The 23,484-nt window shown below is 39.9% G+C and overlaps 1 protein-coding gene and 1 long non-coding RNA gene across 2 annotated transcripts in view; one reads left to right on the top strand and one right to left on the bottom strand.

Annotated features, from left to right (window-relative positions):
• Positions 1 to 2,815, top strand: part of LOC139085215 (uncharacterized) — a 38,389-nt gene extending 35,574 nt beyond the window's left edge. The window contains exon 4 of the long non-coding RNA XR_011543362.1: positions 2,432 to 2,815. This is a non-coding gene — a long non-coding RNA (uncharacterized lncRNA). The remainder of the gene's footprint in view (positions 1 to 2,431) is intronic.
• The window catches only part of TRPA1 (transient receptor potential cation channel subfamily A member 1), a 51,608-nt gene extending 28,950 nt beyond the window's left edge, over positions 1 to 22,658 (bottom strand). Inside the window, exons 1-10 of the mRNA XM_070631514.1 lie at positions 22,253 to 22,658; positions 15,775 to 15,934; positions 13,904 to 14,079; positions 9,354 to 9,461; positions 6,149 to 6,257; positions 5,822 to 5,967; positions 5,230 to 5,366; positions 2,886 to 2,934; positions 1,224 to 1,323; positions 457 to 557 (exon numbers count right to left, since the gene is read on the bottom strand). Coding sequence (XP_070487615.1) covers positions 457 to 557; positions 1,224 to 1,323; positions 2,886 to 2,934; positions 5,230 to 5,366; positions 5,822 to 5,967; positions 6,149 to 6,257; positions 9,354 to 9,461; positions 13,904 to 14,079; positions 15,775 to 15,934; positions 22,253 to 22,363 — 1,197 coding nt within the window. The 5' untranslated portion in view covers positions 22,364 to 22,658. The remainder of the gene's footprint in view (positions 1 to 456; positions 558 to 1,223; positions 1,324 to 2,885; positions 2,935 to 5,229; positions 5,367 to 5,821; positions 5,968 to 6,148; positions 6,258 to 9,353; positions 9,462 to 13,903; positions 14,080 to 15,774; positions 15,935 to 22,252) is intronic.
• Between the last annotated feature and the right edge of the window lie 826 nt (positions 22,659 to 23,484).

Genomic DNA, 23,484 nt, shown 5'->3' with positions numbered 1-23,484 from the left:
TATAAAGATATGATGTACTTCAGATACACCTAATAGTCACTCAGGAACTACTGGTTGGTGAATATTATATGGAGATAATGTTTTCAAACCTGTCAACCAGTCAAGTCTATTGAGTAGCTTTTTGTAATTGATAATGCTAATTCACTCATTTACTTGGCTTTTCTACTGATACGCAATCCGTAAGGGTCAAAGAGTGAAGGAAAGCTGACTTCTTACGGATGGGGATATATACGAACCTCCTCTATAACCTGGAAAACTCAATCCCACTGTAATCTATTCTCATCATCACACTCATCACCACTATGCTGTAAATAAATATTCAGATGTGGCATCTTTATTTTTAAATAATTTTTAAATGCCAGAATCAGTCTTCATAATAATAAAAGTCGTAACAAGCAAAATCACTTTACTCTTTGTTGAACCCAACTCAGTTTATAGAAATCTGGACATGTTTACCTGCATAAACTCAGGTCGCAAATTTTTTAATCCATAAGGTTGCTGTACAGTCAAATGCAAAAAATTACGTCCAAGATGATCTTTTATGTCTACACGGGCACCTAAAAAAGGTACAATATAAATATAACTTCTACTCATTTATTTAAAGCATGGCCTACGGTGGATTTTCAATTTAAGAAAATAAACGATTTTTGACTTAAAACTTTGCCAAGCTTTAACTTACAGGAAACTTTACTTAGGTAAGAAAACTAAATATATTTAAAAATAGGTTTACTTTACAGAATGTGTGTGTGTGTGTCTGTGTAAGGGAGGTAGAGAATAGGTAATTTATTACATTAATTAATATAGGAGGTCTTACATTTTAAAGCATAAAATATAAAGACAGAGATTAAAGATCAAGCAAGAAGAGGGGATGATACATCTATTATTTGTTATCATCACATCGGCTTAGTATCTAAAATGGGGACAGTTACAGTACCTCCATCATATAGGATTAATCATTGAAAGAATGTAGAGAAAATGTTCAGCAAAATGCCTGGGACATAATAATTGCTTTATAAATGTTATCTATTGGTGTTCTGAAATTATCTTTTTAAGTTTCACTCCCTTACTGGACTGAAAATTATTCTAGACATGAGAGGTATTCTATTTATCTTTGCATTCATCGTACCTGGCCCAAAGCCTAGCACATAATAAGTGATTAATAAATGTTTATCTAACCAAATTGAGTAGTAGCTCTAAAGGCTTGTCTTGGTCCCTCATGGTACCTTTAGAGAGCAGCAAATTTACAATATTCCAGGATGCAGAAGTAGTTGCTAATATAAGTGGAGAACGTCCTTCAGAATCGGTGCTATTAATGTCTGCTCCCTAAAATAAAACAAAGCCATTCAACAAAGAGCTTATAAACAGATAAATCAGCTTACGTTGCAATCTGTAAATAATGTTAATTCATTGGGGTAGAGTGTCCATAATGTGGTTAGCACTCAGCATATGACTCACTATAGAACTGCTTGAAATTTCCCCATAATTCATATGTTGTAACATCAGAAATCAAGGCATTCTTTTATCATTTCAACAAGAAAAATTATCGTCACATGTTAATCTTTTGATGACATCTGGCAACAGATCTATATTACTATCTAAACCATAAAAATAAAATCCTTTAACCTATAGTAATAGTTTAGTTCTTACTGGAAGAAAAAATTTGTATATGTCCATAATAAAAAAATCTTCCAAATTTATTGCATATATGATTTTTAAAACAGTCACAAGAAATTATTCACTTTTTAAAAAATCTACTCCATCTGAAACAAATGAACTCAACTAATTGAATTGAAATAAGTCAAATCTTAACGTAAAATTCTAGCCAAATATTTGAGAAAATTCATATTTAAAAATCACATCATATATATATTTTAAACGAATAAGTCAATATTTACCATTACTTGTTATGGTTATAATATTTGATATGACAAAAAACAAAGGCTTTAAAAAAGTTCATGGAAAGAATTCTATCTTTTGGACGGGGTAATAAAAATAGCTTAAACTCCAGTTGTGGATATTTCCCTATTCCTGGGGGACCCATCGGATACAGACGATGACGGCAGCCATATTCCCTTTGAAAGAAGGATGGTGGTCGGTGAGGTTCTGCCTACAGTTCTCTTGCCAGGTGAAGAGATGGCTGCATTTGCAAGAAACCATGTGTGACAAAACTATGGTAAATAATGTCTTCCCAGGATTCTTCTATGTAAATACCACAATGTCAATAGTTGCTGGTGACAACAAACACTTGTTAAATATGCAAATGAAACTACATTGGTTGCTCATATGGTGGGGCTTAAATACATCATATATTCATCTGTATAAATGGCTTATTAAAATTTAACTGAAAGCCAACCGATTCCACTTCTTAGAGTGAAAAAGATCTCGTGCTTTCACTTGTAACAAACCTTGGACAATATTTTTAATTTCTCAGTTTTTCATTGTTTGAAAGACGGCACTGAGGCAGCTGGGGCAGAAGCTTACAACGGATCGTGAGGGTGACAAGTGTTGCCTGTCCTGCCTCCACCTCAAAGCCACCTGTGCTGAAGAAGGGTCGGCAGAGTCGCCAACCTTAACGCTGTCCTAGGACCAGTTGACAGAAGAGCTCTCCCTGCCTTGGACCCACCAACTCCCCACGCTAAAAACCTTGGTACAGCTATCAAGAGTACACTTTGTTACTTCTAAGTTGGTGGGAATGAAGTTTGGCCATTATGCGTTCATACATGACATACTCTATTTACAAATGTGTCAATTATCTTTTTGTAAACTTTCTGCTCATAAGCAAGAAATTAAAATCTGGCTTATTTTTGAAAATTCATATTATGTAATTATATGATGTTTTTAACTGTACACAGTAATAAGAAAAAACTCATCAATGGAATAGTTACCACTGAAATTAAGTAGTCGGCTAGTTCATAGTGATCAAATAACGAGGCTCTGCAAAAAGAGAATTATAGGCATATTAAGGTACTACTAATATAAACATATAAAATAAAGCTACTATACTCAGTAAGTCAATTTAAATGACATTTAATAGCATGATAAAAAATGCTAGAGAATTAATAACCTTTCAAAATCTATAATTAGTCTTTTGTATGTAAATTTCAGAGTTAGCTTGCCAATTTTCACCCTAAATTCACAAGAGGTTGCATTATATTTAAATTATATTAAATATATTTAGTAACTGTAGGAAATAAATAATAACATTAAGGTCCCATTTGATTTGTTCTTATCTCTCACCAGTTTAGAGCTTTAACACTCAAAGTGTGGGCTGCAGGTCAACAGCACTGACGCCACCCGGGAATCAGTTAGAAATGTAGATTCTCAATAGATCTGGACTTTGAGGCTTGGGGAGGTTAAATGGTTGCCAAATGTTACACAGCCAGGTAGGCTGGAAGCCCTTTCCCCTTACTCTTCAGAGTAAACTCTTTGGAGTTTCAGCCAAAACAATGCACTGAGGTCTTTCCACTACAGTAACAAGAGGAATTCTAGCCCAAAGGGCAAACTTTCCTTTGCAGCTCAAGAAAAACTCCAAATGTCACTGGAAGGACATTCCAGGACTGTAGATCAATATTGATTAGTCAGAATTGGACTGAACTGGTCCAAGAAATTTTCAGCCAAGCCAAGTTGAGTATGTCCAGCTAGAGTCATCACCAGGCTAAGGATACTGATGGGCCAGGTGGATGAGTTTATTTTCCTAAAAGAGCTCCTTTTTATGCAGATTTGTATATTAAAGCTGTGTTCTGAATGGACACATTTTACCTATACCCACATCATTGGGTTTCTAAATTGGCTAACCACTGGAATCACTTAAAGAGTTTTTTAAAATTCCAAAGACCCATTTCAAAGACTCTGACATATTCTGGTGTAGGAACTGGCGTTAGGATTTATAAACGCCGCACATGATTCTACGTTCAACAGTGTGAGAATCTCCAGGCTAGACGTTAGTCTATCTATTGAGCGTTTGTTTTAATTCAATGGCTTTTTTTTTTTTTTTTTTTTGCATTTCTAGGGCTTCTAACTGGATCTTTTTCATATTACCAATCTTTGATTCTTAAATACCAGTTTGCTTAGCATAATCTGTTATCCTAATCTACTTATTTTTACACACCTGCCTACTCCTTCCTTTAAATTTCTAAACATTTTAGATGTCCTTATTTTAAAATTACTTTCACATGACCCTACTATTTCTATTTCCTTAGAAGTAGATTAGCCTTTTGTCGATTTTGCTGTCTTTTCTAAGTTTTCCTTTCTGCCATGAAATTTTAGTTTGCAAACTCATCCTAAGTGGGAGTTCCTTTCTAGTCACGCATATCCCACTGTGGCCGGTGCTTTTGCCAATGTGGACATTCATACCCTGCCTCCCTGGCTTAGAACCAGATCTTATATTGGTAGCTAGAGTTTCTTTTTCCCTGAGAGATATTGTAGATTTCCTGGTTCCGTTACCTACTGGGAAAATCTCAGCTCTTTTCTGCCATTCCAGGCTTCCACCATCCTCCGAGGTTTGCAGGGGGTGGTGGGGAGGGTGGCAGTGGGGAGAAGAAAGACTGACAGACAGACAGACAGACAGATCCCAGCCACCTTTCGCTCACACAGGAAGCATTTAATCCTTGTCTTCCAAAGGAACAGAATTCAATTCTACACTGCCTGTTTCCTGTCCTAGCACCTAGTAAGCCTATAATTTCAGATGCTTTTTTCTCTGACATGTATTTCCATTAAATTCCACAGAAGTATTATCTTGTTTGGAGCTTGGCTATCACTTCCTACAACTATATGTTTTGAAAACATTTATCTATAATTGGGGCAGTGGGTGGAAAGGGGAACAGGGTGGGAAAGGGGAACATTCATATGTATCTGCTTCATTATCTTCAGTAAAAATGCGGATAAGACACACATGAGGAATTGGAACAGATTAGAAAGGGCTTGGACAGCCATGTATGTTGACCTCCCAAGCATATAGAAAATTAATCTTGTTCCTATATCCACTGGATTAAGAATTGATCCAGAATACACCACTGGAGATTTTATTCTATGAAAATCTATTTAACATTCTACTTTGATTCCAGAGGAACAAAGGGATTCCAGCTGAATCACAGGATCTTTGTTATTTCTGTTCCTTTCTTTTGAACTACAGAGCTTCCGCTACGCTAAGTGCTAACTTTTTCTTGCAGGGTACAATTTAACACTTGAACACTAAAAATCTGTACACAGAATGACAGGTGGGAAACTTGCCTGTGAAGTGGCGTCTCCTGATTTCCGTTCACTGCATTAACAATATCACTGCTACCGGAAAAGGAAGATATCATCAATTTAACAATCTCAGTGGCTCCCTGGGTGGCCGCAAAATGAAGGGCTGTGCACTTCGCATTCTGTGAAGAATTTTGATATCAGAATCACTGTTTAAGTCCCCATTTAACCTAAATTCAGCTCTGAATTTTTTCTTCACAGGTCAGCAAAATCAAGGAATGTGGAATTTAAGATGATGAATAGTAATCAGTTTCATATACTGAAAAGTATCAATATAAAAATCATAGCTGGCAAGTTTGCTTCCTTGCATCCAATGGCTCTTCACACCTCGGACAGTACATCTATCAGTATCAGTATCATGATCTTTACTGCATCTCTATTTGTGTTTGCAGTTGTTTTCGGTAGCTCTCCAAACTCCTTAGATTGCAATGTGCGATATTCTCTTTCTGTTTCTACATAAACTGCAGAAAATCATACCTATTTCCATCCAAATTAACTATAAAAGAGCTGTAAAGCATTTTGAAAAACCACTGGATAATTCTAAAATGAAAGCAACGTCTCGAGCATGAACAATCACCTCCATCAGTTCCAACTGTGCACCATTGTCCAGGCACATCTTAATCATTTCCAGGTCGCCACTCTGAACCGCCATGTGGAGAGGGCTAGCTTTCGCATTATTCACAAAGTTAATATGAGACTCTCTGCTATATCCATGTTCTTCACCTTTAGAAGAAAATAAATTCAAGATAACAAATGTTATAAATTAAAGGAACTTTTTAAAAGAAAGGATGTTTAGACTTACATAGAAGCCCATGTATAAATTCTATGAAATACTTTTCAAATTAACAGCATCCACCAGAATAGACTTCTTTATAGCATAAAATGTAGGAAAGCCTCTACTCACCAAACTTTAATATTATTTCCATGCATTTTTTGGCACCCGAAAACGCAGCCTGGTGAACAGGGAAACATTTCCATTTATTTGATTTACATGGCTTAGCTCCTTTGTTGAACTAGTGGAAAAGAAAGAACAAAAAAAGTCAAATACACAAGCTAAACCCCAAGCACAAGGATGGACAAGAATTGTTCTCCTCTCGCAGACCATTTCTCTAGTCTGCGCCTATGTAAAACTGTAGAGAAAATCTTCATATGATATGAAATCTAGGCAAGAAGGTAATTTTGGTACTCGGCTAAGATTCTGAAATAGAGACACTATATTTTCCCAAGATGAAGTAACAATGTAGACACAAAAATATCACTCTTGATACCTCAGCAAACTAAAGTCAACACATTTTTCAATGGGAATAATGAGATATTTTTAAATATTAACATGACTACTCCTACACTTATTCTCAATTCCTTATCCAAATAAAGTGATAATATTTCCCAGATTCTTTTCCTTTCATTTGTGTAAAATTAATAAATGACTGGACCAACATTCTTGTTAAACTATGAAAATCTGGTATTTTCACTAATGGAAGTTCTCTATTCAAAAGATGTTAGAAGAACTGAATCATATATTAACTTGGCCTCTGAGTCAATCATTTTCAACTACCATCTTATAGATCATTGGACTTCAGGTTAAGTACCTTCTATTTTCGTAAAAGGAAAGACTTTGAAAAAGCAGAAAAGTGTGAAATAAATATTACTTGTAATCTCACCTTCTAGAGGCGCCATTGGTTTACATTTTAGATTTTCTTTTTTCACTTATTTCTTTGCAAAAGTAATTATTATATGTATACTGTGTCATCATACTGTTCAAAAGAGTTTTTACTTAAGATTTAAAAAATATTTTGTCAAGTACATATTCCATTTTGGGGTACACAAAATTTTATACAATGAATCCCTGTCATTGAACTTCAATTTTTTTTCGGTTTTCTCCCTCTGGTATATAACATTGATGTTAATATCAGTGATAGCTTTAATTATCTCCCTGGGATGTATTCCAAGAATTTGAATTGGTGAATCAAAAAGTATTCACACCCAGGGGCCGACCCAGTGGCCCAGTGGTTAAGTTCCCACACTCCGCTTTGATGGCCCAGGGTTTCACCGGTTCGGATCCTGGGCGTGGACATGACACTGCTCAGCAGGGCATGCTGAGGTGGCATCCCATGTACCACAACTAGAAGGACCCACAACTAAGAATATACAACTATGTACTGGGGGGATTTGGGGAGAAAAAGCAGGAAAAAAAGTATTCACATCCACAGCGAATGAAATTCCCCTACTCATCAAAATTTCTCTAACACTGTATATCAACAAGGTCTTTTCATTCTTTCAATTTAAGAGATGAAAAAAAAGATCTCATTGTTTTAACATGTTTCTCTTTGATTATTAGAGAAATTAATTGAACTTCATATGTCCCTTACCAATTTTCTATAGAGTATTGTCTTTTCCTTACAGATTTCTAAGAATGCTTTATAGATAAATCCATATCCATTTAAAGATAAATATATGGATATAATCCTATGCTTTGTCTACTCGGGCCATTTGATGTGCTACAATTTGGTATTGAACTATTCGTACGCTCCCTGAATAAGGCCAACATGGTATTGCATGTTACTTTTAATTATTTCAATGAATTAATTTGCTAGTATTTTTAAGATTTTGCATCTATGTTTATTTATATGTAACACTGATCTACACTGTTCTTTTGAGAGGAGCTGTCAAATTTTAGAATTATTATGATGCTCAATTCATAAAATTAATCTGGACGTTTTCACTCTTCTGTTGTGCTATAAAACTATTACCTGAAATGGAAACTTTGTCCTTGAAAGTTTGAAAGAACTTGTAAAATCTATAAAAACATGTAATATTAGTGATAATGTATTCTCTTTTTTTTTAGTTTTTATAGTTTTCTACAAATCTTTCATTTTAGTTAATTTTGAAATTTTAATTACTTTCAGCTACTTATCCATTAAGAAGGATTTTCAAATTTTTTAGGACAGTATCACGCAGATTAATTTTTTCTCATTAGAAACTCCAGCACATCCAGGTAAATCTCGTTACTTCTGATTTTGTTGATTTGTACTTTTTTTTCTATTTTAGTTAGACTTGCCAATACCATGTCTAATTTATCTTTTTCAAAAAAAATAACTCAATTTATCAAATAATTCCAAAATTATTATTTTTTGTTTTCAACCTTACTATTTCTTTATTGCAATTTTCTTTGGGGTTATTTGGGGCTCTTTTTCTAAATTCTTGATTTGGGTGTTAATTTATTTTTATTTTTTTAGTCCAATCATGACAGCTTTCTCCAAGACATCTAATAAATATGTCAGACTATCTTTCTAAATTTAATTATCAGTGAGATATTTTTTAATTATTTTATTTCATATTCTTACCATCTGGGATGCTGGAGAGGGAAAATGAAGCGATAAAAATATAGAACCTGGCCCAAATAACACACAAGTGATTAAGGAATATTTGAAAGAAAGCTACTTGCTGGAATTCTAGTACCACACTCAGAAGGGACAGGATGTGGAGCAGCTGTTGGTCCTTTAGACGGGCATCTCCAGCGTTTCAGTGGATCGCGCCAGGAAATCTCACCCAGAGAGAAGCTGGCTTTACACGCAATGGGCTGTGGCTATGGGCCTCAGTCACTACATCACACAGGGCTCCCTTTTGGAGAACCGGTGGCAGCCATTTCTTCTCATCTTAGGAACATGAACAGGTATGTTTTTCTCGGCTTTTACTTCATGGGCTCAACAATAAGCCTATTTATCTTTCCTTTGACTATTCAGGAGCTCAGAGTCAAAAGTATGATCCACTTTTATTAACATACAGGCTATTATACTTTGTATTTTGTTTTCTAGCCTGACCAGCAGCTTCATCTTAATTCTTCCTGTCTATACTTTCTTTTCACTTTGATCTTCTCACGTTTTCTTTAACGCCTCCTGTTGGTCTTCTGTAAGCAATCTCAGATCCACGTAAGAGTTAAGAGGAGCATACATATACAAAAACACATAGAACTATTTCTTCTCTGACATATTTTCTGTATTTTATATTTTCCTAAGAAGAGAAACTGAGAGCTGTTGTAAATAACAATAATTCATGTTGTACTAATGAAAAGACAAAGAAAGCAGGAAAATTTTGATTAAAACACAAACCAATATCTGCAGGGCTTCACTATTATCCTTGCAACATGCAATCATTGCAGCTGTGTTTCCATTTTCTCCTTCCAAATTAACATCAGTACTGCTGTGCTCAGTCAAGACCTACACAAAAGACGGGAATAAGTGTCAAAAAGTTAACTTGCAGTTTTCCAAATAGGGTATTTGTCTTCCACTAGATTATAAGCTCTGGATGCTGGGGGCCATGTCCTCACTCATCTTTCTTCATCCCTCTCCCATAGAATCTGGCACAAAACCTCGTATCTATCAGGTACTACATAAATTTCTCAAATAGATGAAATAATGGTAATTTCTACATCACATCAATTAAAGCAATATGGATTTGTGGAACTGGAAACAGAATAAGAATCGTAGATACTAGTTAATACTTTTCCCTGTATTAAGTGAGCTCTGTTAACTAATATCTTCAAGAAAATAAATTTGTGGAGCCATTTGGAATGTGTGGGTAGGGGAGGAAGAAGGGAGGGAGGCAGGAAGGGATGGAGAAGACAGGAAGGGAGGAAGAGGGGAAGGGAGGAAAGGAGGAGAAGGGGAAGGAAGAGGGGCGGGAACCATTTCTTTCTCCCCTCTAGTCATTTTTCTTTGAACTAGATTGCAAGTATTCTGGGAAATGTCAACGAAAACTCCCCTCTCCTCAGTAGAGAAAAGAGAGTTTCATGTAACACTGGTACAGCTTTAGCACAATTGATTCAAACTCAGTCTGGAACATGATTCCTATGATGTAAGAAATCAGCATGCCTGATAATTTATGAAAAAAGCTGTTTCCTAAAAAGCTTGACTTAAAAAAAAAATCACACCACCTCCTACCAGAGCCCCTTGTTAATAGAATGTGTGCTCAAGTGTCAGCAAATGAATTAAGTCCACTAATTAGCACTGCTCACAAAAGAAAATTAAGCTGAGATTTCGGTACATAAGAACATATAGGGGAAATATTGATGGATGAAGGAAAATGAGAACACAAGGCTCATTCTATGGATTTGAGGCACTTCCAAGTTCTGCTCTTAACACTCTAGATTCACATGCAAAGTAACCTACCAAAGTCGTTAAGACGAGATCTTTCTCTCTTTGCCCTCTTAGAATCAGAGATCACAGATTTCTAGCATTTATTAGGGTGTTATTGTTGTACCATCATAGGCACAATCTTTCAAAAAGCTGTGTTAAATTATACGTGGCAGGGGTTCCAGAGGGAATGACTAAACTGCACCCACTTCAAATTCAGTCATGACCAGGCAAGTCTGGAAGGTTTGCAGGTGAGGCCTCCAGACATCCCCTTAATGAGAATCCAGGAAGCCTCACGGGAGGGTCAAACCACTGGATACTGTGAGGTTAAGCCCCAAAGACCACGGCCTGCAGGCTATTGAGAAACAAGGCCACCACCTCCTGAACCCCCAGACCAGTGCGCCCCAGGGAGCGCTATGCATAGCAGCGGCGTCTGTGCAAGAACTTGAGGTAACACATGGGTAACAAGTTTTTACTTTACAATCATACAGGCCGTGGTGGAGGTCTGGGGGAAGGCTGTCAGAGCAGACAATGGAGAAGCACTCTAAATTGTCAAGAGCTGGTGGGGCACAGGCCTGACCCACGGTATAACTGGCCACGAGGACTGCTATTTGCAAACACACGGGAAGACTCCAAAATTTCTCCTCCTTCTATTCTCTTCATCTCCAGTGAAGCAGAGGGGTTTAAAAATATCTTTTAGGGTCCAGCCCCGTTGCTAAGGGGTTAATTTTGCACGTTCCACTTCAGCGGCCCAGGGTTTCTCAGGTTCAGATCCTGGGTGCGGACGAGCACTGCTCATCAAGCCACGCTGAGGCGGTGTCCCACATGCCACAACTAGAAGGAGCTACAACCAGAATATACAGCTATGTACTGGGGGCCTTTAGGGAGAAAAAGAAAAAGAGAAAAAAAGATTGGCAACAGATGTTATTTCAGGGCCAATCTTTAAAAAATATATAATTTTTAGATTAAGTTACAGCTAGTAAAACCAAGTAAAGGAGAGACAATTATTTCAATGCTCTTATAACCCTATTTTTCTTCTTGTCCTGGTGTCACCCAGGAAAATCTGTTATATCCCCCATCTAGTTTATAAATCAGTCATGGGCTTATTTCTAAACCTTCTTTCCTATTTCTATGTGACACTTACCTTCTTATATTTGTTAATCTGAAGATTTCTGATTTCTAATTAATATTAGCCTTTTAACTGTTACCTGCTTTTAACTTTTACCCAAACCATGCTTTCAGAGCCAAGATTAAGTCAGTGGGCATTTGTTTATGAAAAGAGCCTCCAGAGGAAGCACAAGAGATCCATGGGGTAGTATGTGACATGGGGAGGGGGGCGGTCCTTGTGGTCACTAGTGACCCAATCCAGATGATACACAAATAGCACCTGGCTCGTGAATAATGCAGGCACTTAAAAAACACACAGCCTATTGCCAAAGGCCTTTCCAATAACTTCCTCAAGGAGCTGCCTTGATTCATCTCCTTGGGTGCTAACACCTAAGCTCTCCCCTTCTCCTTTAGCCAAAATGCCCATTAGGCATTCATTCCCTCATTCAAGAGCCATCATCTACCAGCAGTGAGGATGACTGGAGATATTCAGATTAGTCACACACAGTCCCTCCTTCCAGGATGACCAGCTAGAGGGGGAGAGAAGCACAGGAACATCTGATCATAATACCACGTGCTAAGAATCTGACAGAGCTACATACGAGGTACAATGGGAAAGCTTAAAGGAGCCACGGACACAGAGGGCTCAGAGGAAGGTGTCTGGACTAAAGGAAGCATGGGGCTTGCGGATACCCGAGAGCTCTTTGGTGATTTATAGACAAAGTAGGTTTTGGTGTGGTGGGATTGACCGAGTGCTTATGTTATGTTGAAATTCTAACCTTCATAAATTGAAATCCTACCCCAATATGATGGTATTAGGAGGTGGGACCTTTGGGAGATGATTAAGTCACAAGGGTGGAGCCCACACAAATGGGACTAGCACCTTCATAAAAGAGACCCCAGAAAGCTCTCTTGCCCCTTCTGCCATGTAAGGACACAGCAAGAGGATGGCCATCTATGACCCAGGAATTAGGTCCTCACCAGACACAGAATCTGTCTGTGCCTTGATCCAGGATTTCCAGCCTCCAGAACTGTGAGAAATAAATGTTTATTGTATAGAAATGGTGTTTTGTTATAGCAGCCTGAACTGACTAAGACACATGGCTCAGCACGACAGCCAAGTCATCATTCGCAATATTGTTTCTACAAGAAAACTTACATAAGTTCCAAAGTGCCCACCTGAGAAATGAATTTCTGGAACCTGATCCATTTGTAAATCACCTTCCTCCTTAAGTAAGCATGTGTGTTTTCTAGCATGTCTGTGAGACTCTGAGGTGTAGTTTAAAAGCCCCGGCCTAAACCTTACCCTTTAGGCATTTTCCTGGGTTTCCTCTATTTGACTAAACTCACTCTCAAGCCTGGGATAAAAAAAGAAATATCCCACGGGTATCATTATGTCTTCTAACAAAAAACAGTAAATCATAATTATGCTTTCCCTCTTCACTGAGGGATTCATCACCTCCTTTATTTTAATCATTAAATCAGTCAGGTACAAGTGGTAAAGCATTAACTTGCAAACAAAGATGAAAACAAAATTCCTAATTCTTGTTTTCACCAGTTATGTGAATATGGGAATAATAGAAGTCTTACTTCATAGTTTTATTTTTTTATGACAATTTAAAAAACTAAGACATATAAAGTTCTTAATAAAATGCTGGCTCATAAGTACTATTCAGTAAAGATAAGACTGTCATCATCGTCGTCATCATCATCACTGTATCATCAGTTCATCAGAAGTAAAGCCAACTATAAACAGCATACAAGATGGAAGAACTTACGCTAAGGACTCATGAAAGGCACAAGAAAATGGAGTTATGGGTGTGACTGACAACACCTTAAAGAAACACCCAGAGATGAGGAGACAGCACAACTGCAGACCTGGATAAGACGTGGAATCGGCATAAAGGGGCGAGAGGAAGAAACACTGATGCCAGGGAGCCATCCCAGAGAGAGGATGACACGCTGTCAGTCGCCTGGCTGATTCCCTGCCTCTCGCTGCTCCCTTCAGCTGGACCGATTTCTCATTCTGGACTTGCTGGACCGTGCCAAGGACTTTGTGGATTTTGGTTCATAACCCTTTGCATATTGAATGCTCCATGTGGTGTTAATTAATATGTTTTCATGATACACTATGAGTTAATGTGTGATGCTTGATCGAGTCTCTGTAAAGGAACGCTAGGCTGTTACCGCCATTCCTGGACCTCGGTCACTTGTGGCGAGGTCCTTTATAAATTCTGGCATTGTGGAAAGACACAAAGGTGAGTGGATATTCTATTACTAACCGCTCAATACACCAACGCTGTGATCATTACATCTCATTTTCCCTGGCAGCCTAAATTGGCCATCCTCGCCCAGGCAGAGACAGCAGACCTGGGTCCCAAAATGACGGTCTGTGCCTCGGAGCCGGCGGGCAGGCTTACCTTCATCACCTCGTTGTGTAAGCCCTGCACAGCTATGTGGAGGGGCGCCATCATGTTGTAGTTTCGGAGGTTTGGGTTGGCTCCTTTGCTAAGAAGAAACTTAACGCTTTCAACCTGGTTTTTTTCTGCGGCCCAATGCAGAGGGGTATTTCCATAATCATCCATCACATTCAGCACTGGAAAAAGACGCCAAATCTGGGTTAGATTTTGCTTGGACAGTATTCAACACCTGCTGCGTGCCTATTCACTTCAAAGCTCAGTGCCAAGTGCTATTGCAGTAGGCTTCACCTTCTTTACAAAATAAAAATATAGCTTCAGTCCTCAAGAAACATCTAATGGACACCTCTAGGGGATGCACAGAAGTATGGTACTGACCTCCTCAAATGAGTTAGATGTCTATCTACAGCATCCATAAGGAATAGATCCTCCTATAGCAACATGTTTTTATATATGGTATGAATTTGGGGATTGTTAGAAAATATTGAGTTTATATAAAAGTAATAACTATATGCCAGGCACTCTATTAAGTTCCATACAACCATTATTCCATTCAGCCTTCCAACAGCCTACAAGGAACCATCACTGTTTTTCAGAAAAATAAGGCCCAGGGAGATTCAAAATCTTGCCAATGTTACACAACTAGTAAGGAGTTCTGTAAGTTGCCTTAATTCTTTGAACATCAGTTTTCTCGTACTCAAATTTGGTTAAAAAAAAAAGAAAAGGAAAGAAAGAAAATAAAATCTATATATATACCTTGCAACGTTCTTAGGAGGAGAATATCAAATCCTATCTTTAAAGATCTTAATAGAGCGTCTGGCCCATCGCAATGGTTCGAAAAGGATTAATGAGAAAAAAGACACACCACTAATAAACCACAAGACTGGAATTAGAGCTTCAGCCCCGGATGCCACACATGGTTTCCATGTATTTCTACAATACAATTTCCACAGCTACTTCCTGTGTAACAACGGCCCTGTGGGGGTCGCTCCTTTCCCTCCATATTTCTAATCTACTACAATACTAGGTATTGGTCTACCAGATATTTCCAAGTGGATGTCCCCTGGGCCCTTCAAACTCAGTATGACCAAATCAAAATTCATTATCCCCTTACATCCTCACAATCACTTTTCTTCTGTTTCTTATCTGCCTTCTTTTCTGGACGGTTATACTATTAGCGTAATTTCCTAAATTAGGAATCTCAAAGTTAGTTCAACTCCTTGCTACTTACTCCTCACATTCAATCTTTTATCAAGCACTGTCCACTCTACGTGTAAAATAGCTCTTGACTCTCTCCCATTCTCCTTATTCCAACCTCAAAACCCCGGTGGGCTCTCATCTTCTCTTTACTACTAAAATAGCCTTTTAATTGGGCTTCCACTTCCAATCCATCCTCCACAATATTGACAGAATTGTATTAAATAATAAAGGTCTTCTCACACCACCTGTCTGCTTCAATCTCTGCAGCATCCCCCTTCCTTATCTGACTACAGTTGCGTTTCTCAAACAAGGCTGGGGTGGGGGAGGATGTTACATCTTCTGGGAGTCTCGATTTTATTCAATGATAAGAAATTTAAGTGTAGAATGACCTCATGGAAATAAGTCCATGGAAATTTTGTGGTCTATCATAAAAATTCAAAGAAAATCTGTGCTTGTGGGATGTCCCAGATTGGTGCACTAGCCTTGGCAGAATTTCAGTGGGAAAACTTGAGAAGCACTACTGGTCTGTTGGGAAAACCACCCTCCTGAGTGAGCTATTCAGGCCCATTATAATCTGGAACTAATCTACCCTTCAGAATCATTTCATATTTCTCTTCCCAATGAATCGCATGGGCTGACGGATTTATGGAGCGCTCATGGTAACATTTTGCTACCTTCACAAGAGGAGTCATTGATGATCATCTGCATCAGCTCCACTTGACCTTCTCCTGCAGCATGATGCAAAGGGGAGGCATTCGTATCATCATATTTGCTTAATTTCTTTTGTTTCTTCATGAAGTTTTGTAAGCCACATGTACTGCCTTCAAAAACCACCTAGAAGTATATAAAAAACTGTTACCTCAAACAAGTGAATGTAAAGCATTAATATAAGTTAATCGTTAACAAAATTATCATCCAAAACCATTTGTCATGCTTACAATAAGGTAAATATTTTTTTTTGAAAAACACAAAATGCTTACAGACATACAGAAGTTACAAGCAAACACCTAACATTGATAAGTACGTTAAATAAATGATTTTATTTCTGACCATAAACTCATATATGCTGTAGAAATAAAGGCCTTGAAAAATGTTTTGAAGTAAATGTAAGGGATGTGATCTGAGAAATAATAAGTATAGTGAAAAGAAAGAGGAATTTTCTTTGCCAAGTGAAAATGTACTTAAACTACAGCATGAGGGATTTTGCTTAGATAAAAAGATTTTCGTGAATGCAAGGATCAAGCCCAAGAATCTGCGTTACTATCCTTTCTTTGGCTTTCCTGCCGACAGTGAATTCCCACTCAATACTTCCTTATATACTGGAGCTGGAATCATACTGAAACAGTGTCGTGTAATTCACTTGGCGGTAATTCAGAACGGCTGCCCACACCCCCAAGAATGAGTAATTCCTCCTCTTTTGACTACTGGAATCCTGCACCAGGCCAAGCCAGGTCATGTTCTCCCCCTTATTGTTATCTACACACAGGAAATACTAGCATTACTGCACACTTACTTGGGGCCAGAAACCAGGACACGGAGAGGTTACACCATTTGCCCAAAGGCACACAGTAAGTGGCAAAGTCAGAATTTGAACAGGAGGCTACATGGAACGTATATTTCGGCTGACTGATTAATGCTAAAAACCAACATACAGTAGAAGCTGAAGTTGAGGTCAAAACCACAGTTCCAGAATAAACTGTGTGAGAGAATAAGATATTATAAAGCATAAGAACAGACTTTGCAGAGCAGACTCAACACGTCTTGGCACAGTCGGCTGCTGTCACTGGCCTGCACAAGTGTAATTCCAACAGATGCTCGCTTCCACTGATGTCAGGGGAGGAGCAAGAGCTTGGCTGAGTATCTTATTTTTCTCGAACTTTCTTTTCTTCTTCATGCTCCTTATAGTCTTTCTTATGTCTGGACTGAAGATGATTTATCATGAATGACATTATGTTTCCTCCTTGTGAAATTCTAAGGTGACCATGTTGACATTCTGCTTCTGATTCATTCTCACAAGATAGGAAAAATTCCCAAACATGACTTTTTCTTAAAAAGCTCACGGCCTAAGTGGAATAAACTTAGTAAAAATTAAATAAATCTTTAAAAATTATTTTATTGAATGTTATTAATGTTACTACAGCAAACAATTTTACAAAAGCCTTCATGTCATAAATTTGCTTCTATTATCTGGCCTTGAATTATTATTTAAGTTTTCATAAATATTTTGGATCAAAAAATGTATTCTGTTCTTCCTAAAATTAACTAATGCATCCTCTCTTAATATCTGCACTAACTGACATCTAGCTCTCTATTTAACTACTTAAAAATTCTTACTATCTTTTTACAGAAAATTAAGAATTTTCAAAATCATTAATTATAGTTATATTTAATTATACCTCAACAAACTGACAAGATTTTTATTCCAAGTTGCTCCTAGAATTTCTGCCTATATTTGAAAGTGAATATTTAGGTATTATCAATAAATATGAATGACATACCTTATTCTAGTGCTAAAATTTTCACATTGTTTAGATATGATAGTATCATATCTAAGATTCAGAGATGCCAGAAATGGCATCAAATTAGGTATTCTGATATTTGGTTGCCAAAGGCAAAGCTGAAGCCAAAGCTGAATTGCAGCTTTTGGCCTCAAATCGAGGCTGAAGCCAAACTCCGGTATGTCCCTGGATTGCACACAAGAGTTCTACTCCAGAAGCCATGCTCTTCCAGAACCTGCTGTGCTGCTGGCCTCATACGGTGCTAGAGTCTTACCTGGCCTTCCACCCAAATGAAGGGCACCCTTCTCTCTTTCCTTGTTCCCGTTACGCTGTCTTCCTATAGCCGCCCAAGTCTTCCCTCCTCCTCGAGGCCTTCGTGACCGCCACAGGGTGCCATCCTCTAGTCCAGCCCCTCTCTGTCTCTCAGGAATGCACACTGGAGTTTTCCAGAGGCCACAAGATGTGTGCTGACATCACGGTGCTGACAGTTACCGGAATGTGTGTATTCTCACGTTTTTAAATTTTTCACCACTTTAACTTCTAATTCGGTAAATATTGGTAGCTATAACCCAATAAACAAGCATTCTTTGGAATCCTCAATATTAAGTTTAAAGGGGTTCTGAGGCAGAAAAAAAAGTTTGAGAGTCACTCTCTAGCTCTCTCCTCACACTGTCTGTGCTAAATTCCTTCTACACATCTGTATACTTATTCTCTGTGAGACTTTCATGTATGGAGATAGTTTTTCCAGAAAGAGAGAGTGAAAGAAGGAAGGAAGGAAAACCCAGATGTACGTAAGAGCAGCCATACGGACTTTTATACACACTAGAACTTTCCTGGACTATTTGGTGAATTTTAATTCCCTAGAGGCTTAAACATCAATGGGAAAAATTAATGGAGCCTCATTCCAGTTTTATGGTAATATAGAGACTGAAATTACTGCTCAATGTTTCTTCCAGCTTTGCAAATACATGGTTAGATTATACACCTGGCTGAAATTTTTTCAAAGCTATTTCTTGGCAAATATTTCATCCCATGGACCAAAAGCAACACGTTCTACATGGCAGCAGCTTTTCATGGAACCCAGTGTAAAATGCCTATTTTCTGAAAATGCAGAAACCTCCCCCAAGCCAATGACCCAGGTACTTGCTTTAATTCTCCCTTTGACGGTGACTGGGCACATTTGACACACAATAATATAGGTGTCAAAAACCCTACTTTGCTATTTTAAAGATAACCAGAACATTTCTCACATTAAAATTGAAAGCTACCATGAAATAAAATGAAGCATTAAAGTACTTAAGGTAGTTTACCATAGTTAATAAAGAATCGAGCACATTTGAATTCACTCAGTAAATGTCAGGTTGGCACATATAAAACAAAATCTTAAAATTGTGAACTTTGGCTTTTGCTCTGTTATCACAGAATAGCACCTAAGAAATCAGTCTTCTAAGGTGGTCCCTTAAATAGAGATGTGTCACTTTTCAACAGCAAAATTCTATATAGGCTACATACAGCTTGGTGAATGCAGGATATGACAACGAGCATTCAACCATTTCCAAACGTACACATATTCAGGAATGAATTAAAAAATGGGCTTCTGGGGCTGGCCCGGTGGCGCAGCAGTTAAGTTCGCACATTCTGCTTCAGCGGCCCGGGGTTCACCAGCTCGGATCCCAGTCGCGGACCTGCACCCCTTGTCCAGCCATGCTGTGGCAGGCGTCCCACATATAAACTAGAGGAAGATGGGCACGGATGTTAGCTCAGGGCCAATCTTCCTCAGCAAAAAGAGGAGGATTGGCAGCAGATGTTAGCTCAGGGCTAATCCTCCTCAAATAACAATAATAATGATAAAGCTATGAAAAAAATGAGCTTCTTACAGATATAGGCTCTTTCTCAATGTTTCACCCTGTCAAAGGAAGTGTTTACCTAAATCCATTTGGAAGTATTTTACCACTTGAATTTGATATGTCCTTCCAGTGGCAATAAAGGGATTACTTCAGCCACCCCACAGTGCCAGAAGGAGCAATGTGTAGGTCTGTCCAGTGATGTGCTGTCACCCCAAACCCAACTACACACTCTCGAGAGCAAGTACCAGGTTCGGATGCTCAGAAGGTGCTCCTGAATTCACAATGACAAAACAGCATCTAAATCCTTTGTGCACGCTCATCAGATGTGCCCAACTGTCTGAAACTAAACAGTACATGACATGTCAAGTCAGGCTTTGAAAAGATTTCTTAAAGTTCCGAAAGTCAGGCAAAGGCGTCATTTAGACAGACTATTACAGATTCATTCTGTGTAGTTTTCTACTGTCACATGGTCACTCCAGATTATTTGGATTCTGAACTATATGACTAGATACAGACCATCATAGACTAGATCATTTTTAAAGAAGCTAATTCTAACTGAGCTCTTTAAACGGAGATAGCAAATACGTCTGTTTTAGGTTGCTTTAATGAAATACACAAAAGCACTAATGGGGCAAAAAGGAAGGAAACTAATGTGACAGATGACAACAAATAGGAGGTCAAATGCTAAAATATTAGCTCTCTTCACAGAAAGTCCCTGGAAAAGGCTAAAGGCATCATTTAGATGGTTCTTTTCCACATTTCTCATCTTGTAAAGTTTCTCAATCCCTGATTTTCTCAGCATTCCTGAGGTAGCGTGTGTGCTGGAGAAAATGTTATACACCAGATCTTTTTAACCAGGAAATCCTCCGAGTTCAGAACTCTCCACAGTGTGTTATAGGTATTGATTTGTAATTATTCTCACCACTGAGGTTTCTGCAGAATGATCCGGAATGACTGCAGACAACAAAATAAAATAGATAAATCCTTCGATCTACAAGCTGTACTGTGGCTTCTACAAGCCTTAAATAACATAAACGGCTTTATTTGACTTAGGCAATAAAACTAAAGACAGACAAAAACAGCAAGAAAAGTAAGTTTGAGACTTTGTGCTGCAGAAATCCTTCAGCTAATATCTCTAGAAAACGAAACCACATCAGTAAGCAAAGGATGTATTATTTCTGGTGTCATTTTCAAAATTTTAAAATTTCTTCCCATCTCCTAATATTTATTCCAGAGACACTATCCTAGTGCTTGAAATGCCCTCATGGCCTCAGTTCTTGGGGTTAAGCCAAAAGACCTTGGTGAATATGCTAATAGTAAGGAGGAGGAAAAAAGTCAGTGTTTAATCTGGATGTGCAAATAGACTGACTTTGGGAGGCCTGGTTTGTTGGTTTATGTGATTTACTACACATGTGCGACTCACACACATGATGGGCAACAGCGTCAATTCGTGCAACTTGCTTAGAGGGCGACTTGGCAATTTCTACCAAAATTACAGCTATACATACCTCTTGATCCTGCTAGGACATTAACACACATACACAGTCACTAAGGTACCAGTGGACAGACAGATGGAGCCACTTGAACACTCACAGACACACTCATTCACGTGTGTAATAGCAAAACAAAACAAAAACACAATTGAAGCGCCCATCCATGCAGGACTGCTTAAATAAATCATGGTACCTTCATATAAGGGAATACTATAAAGTTGCTAAGAACAGCAAGGTACAGCTCCAGGCGCTGATTTGAAAAGTATTCTAAAATATATTTCGTGAATAAATCAAAGGGCAAATCTCTCCGACTTCATACTTTTATAAATAAAAGAGATATACGAGGGGCTGGCCAGGTGGTGCAGCGGTTAAGTTTGCACGTTCTGCTTCGGCAGCCCAGGGTTCCCGCGTTTGGATCCCAGGTGTGGACCTACGAACTGCTTGTCATTCCACGTTGTGGCAGGCATCCCACATATAAAGTAGAGGAATATGGGCACGGATGTTAGCTCAGAGCCAGTCTTCCTCGGCAAAAAAAAGAGGAGGATTGGTGGCAGATATTAGCCCAGGGCTAATCTTCCTCAAAAAAAAAAAAAAACCACATAGATATATGAACGTGTGTTTGTATAAGCACTTTTCTCCTGGAGAATACATAAGGAACTGTTAAAAGGGTTCCAGTGTGGAAAGGGATCTGTGATAGGGGTTTGGGGTGACACTTCTAATGATATCCTAACGTTTAAAAAGACCCCTTTCCTCCTGCAGACCACGTAAGGAAACCCCCCCCCCGGCAAGTTTTCTGAGCCCCCAGCAGCCTGTGCCCTCAGACTGCGCCCTCAGGCGGTAGCGCTGAGTAGTGCTGCCTTTGGGTGAAAAAGCCCCAGGAACCTCACAAGACACAGAAGCTCCATCCCAGCCCTTCGGAGCCCTGGGGAGACCACGACCCATATTCAAAGGGTCTCTTCCTCCACAGTCTTTCCCGACGCCCCGATGCCCTGGAGGAACTCGCCACTCCTGCCATTCCCTGTAACGCCTCAGTGCTGGCGTTGGTTCCTCTGTTTCACTCCACAAGACAAGAATACTTCCCAACCCAAGGCACCGAATAGCTGGCCGATACAGCCATTTAGCTGTATGCCCCACCTTCGGAGAAGGGCCCCTCTGGTCCCGCACACACGCCCCGAGATGAGCAGCCCTCATCCCGCTGCGCCCCCGGCCCTCCATGCCCGGGCCGCCCGCTAGAAACCTCGAAACGCAGAGCGCCAAGTTAAGACAAGCCGAGCCCCCCCCGGCCTTCGGGGCCCTCCCGACCGCCCCGGGTACCTTAAAGGAGTCCTTGGAGTCGTCCATGTCGTCCTCCACGCCCTGGTAGACAACGCCCGGGGGCTCCTTCTTCTCCCCGGGGCGCAGCATCTTCCTCAGGCTGCGCTTCATCGACCCCACCCCGGACGCCACCTGCTGCAGCTGCTCCCCACGTGCGCTGGCACCTGGGGCGAGAGAGCGCGCTGACCGGGCGCCAGGTGTCGGGTTCCCGGCGCGGGGCGCAGGGTGCCGGGCGCAGGGTGATGGGCGCGATCTGGGTCTCCCGCGCCCTCCGCGTCCGCGCCCGAGTCCGGAGCTCCGAGCTCTCCGCACCGGGAAGTTCCGGAGACGCGAAGAAGTTGCTTTGCGTGCGGCCGGCAGAACTTCTGGAAGCAGCCCGGCCTAGGCTACTTGTAGCGAAGGAAGCGGGAGGGGCGCAGGGAGGAGGCAAGGGGACGCAGACCTCGTGTCCACCCGGCGAGGGGGCGGCCCTGCCGCGGCTGCCGGGGCTCCGGATCCGGGGGGAAGCACGACTTGCCTGTCTGCGCTGCAGCAGCGCACCCCGGAGTTGAGGTGTCAGGTCAGGAGGGATCCAGGGAATCTGGAATCTTTTATAATAAAACCCCTAAGAGCTCCCCGCCCCGTCCGCCCTGCCCCACACCCAGAGAGGAAGGGAGGGGGCAGAGAAAGAATGAGCGAGAATAGCTAGGTATATTAGAAAGATTTTTCTCTTTTAGGATTTTTTTCCCCAGCTAAAAACTGCTGGGCCTGGGTTTCCCATGTCCACTTCCTTTTAGAAGCCTCTTTGATTTGGAAATAAGGTATTTAGAAAAACTTCTCTTTCCGAAAGAAAAGGGAGAAGGGTTAAATCCTAGCACTGGTCTGAACTACGAGGCCAATTCCCTTTGAATCTCAGGTTCCATTTCCTGTGAATAACAATGCTAATGCCCTGGGGTTTGGTGTCTTAGAATGGCTAAGAAAATGACTGTTAGGTTCAGGGTTAGTCATAGTGACTGGCGGCGGCTTGTTTACCCTCAGCTTTGTTGGAAAGGCTTCTGTCTTCAGGGGCCTGCGCTGTGGTTATTCATCACCGGCACAGGTGTGATGCGTGGAGTGGAAGGCCTCTGCTCTCCACTGGAGAGCCCACTTCTCGTTTATGTAGAGGCGGTGCAACCTCTGAAACTGTTGCCACTCCGTTTAGGCCACAAGGTCAGAAGGCAAAAAACTCCTTCCAAAGCTAATGACACTTTGCA

This window comes from Equus przewalskii, chromosome 8, assembly GCF_037783145.1.
Source record: "Equus przewalskii isolate Varuska chromosome 8, EquPr2, whole genome shotgun sequence".
Lineage (NCBI taxonomy): Eukaryota > Metazoa > Chordata > Mammalia > Perissodactyla > Equidae > Equus > Equus przewalskii.
Note: the sequence above shows the minus strand (reverse complement) of the source record. Positions and strands in the feature narration are given on the sequence as shown.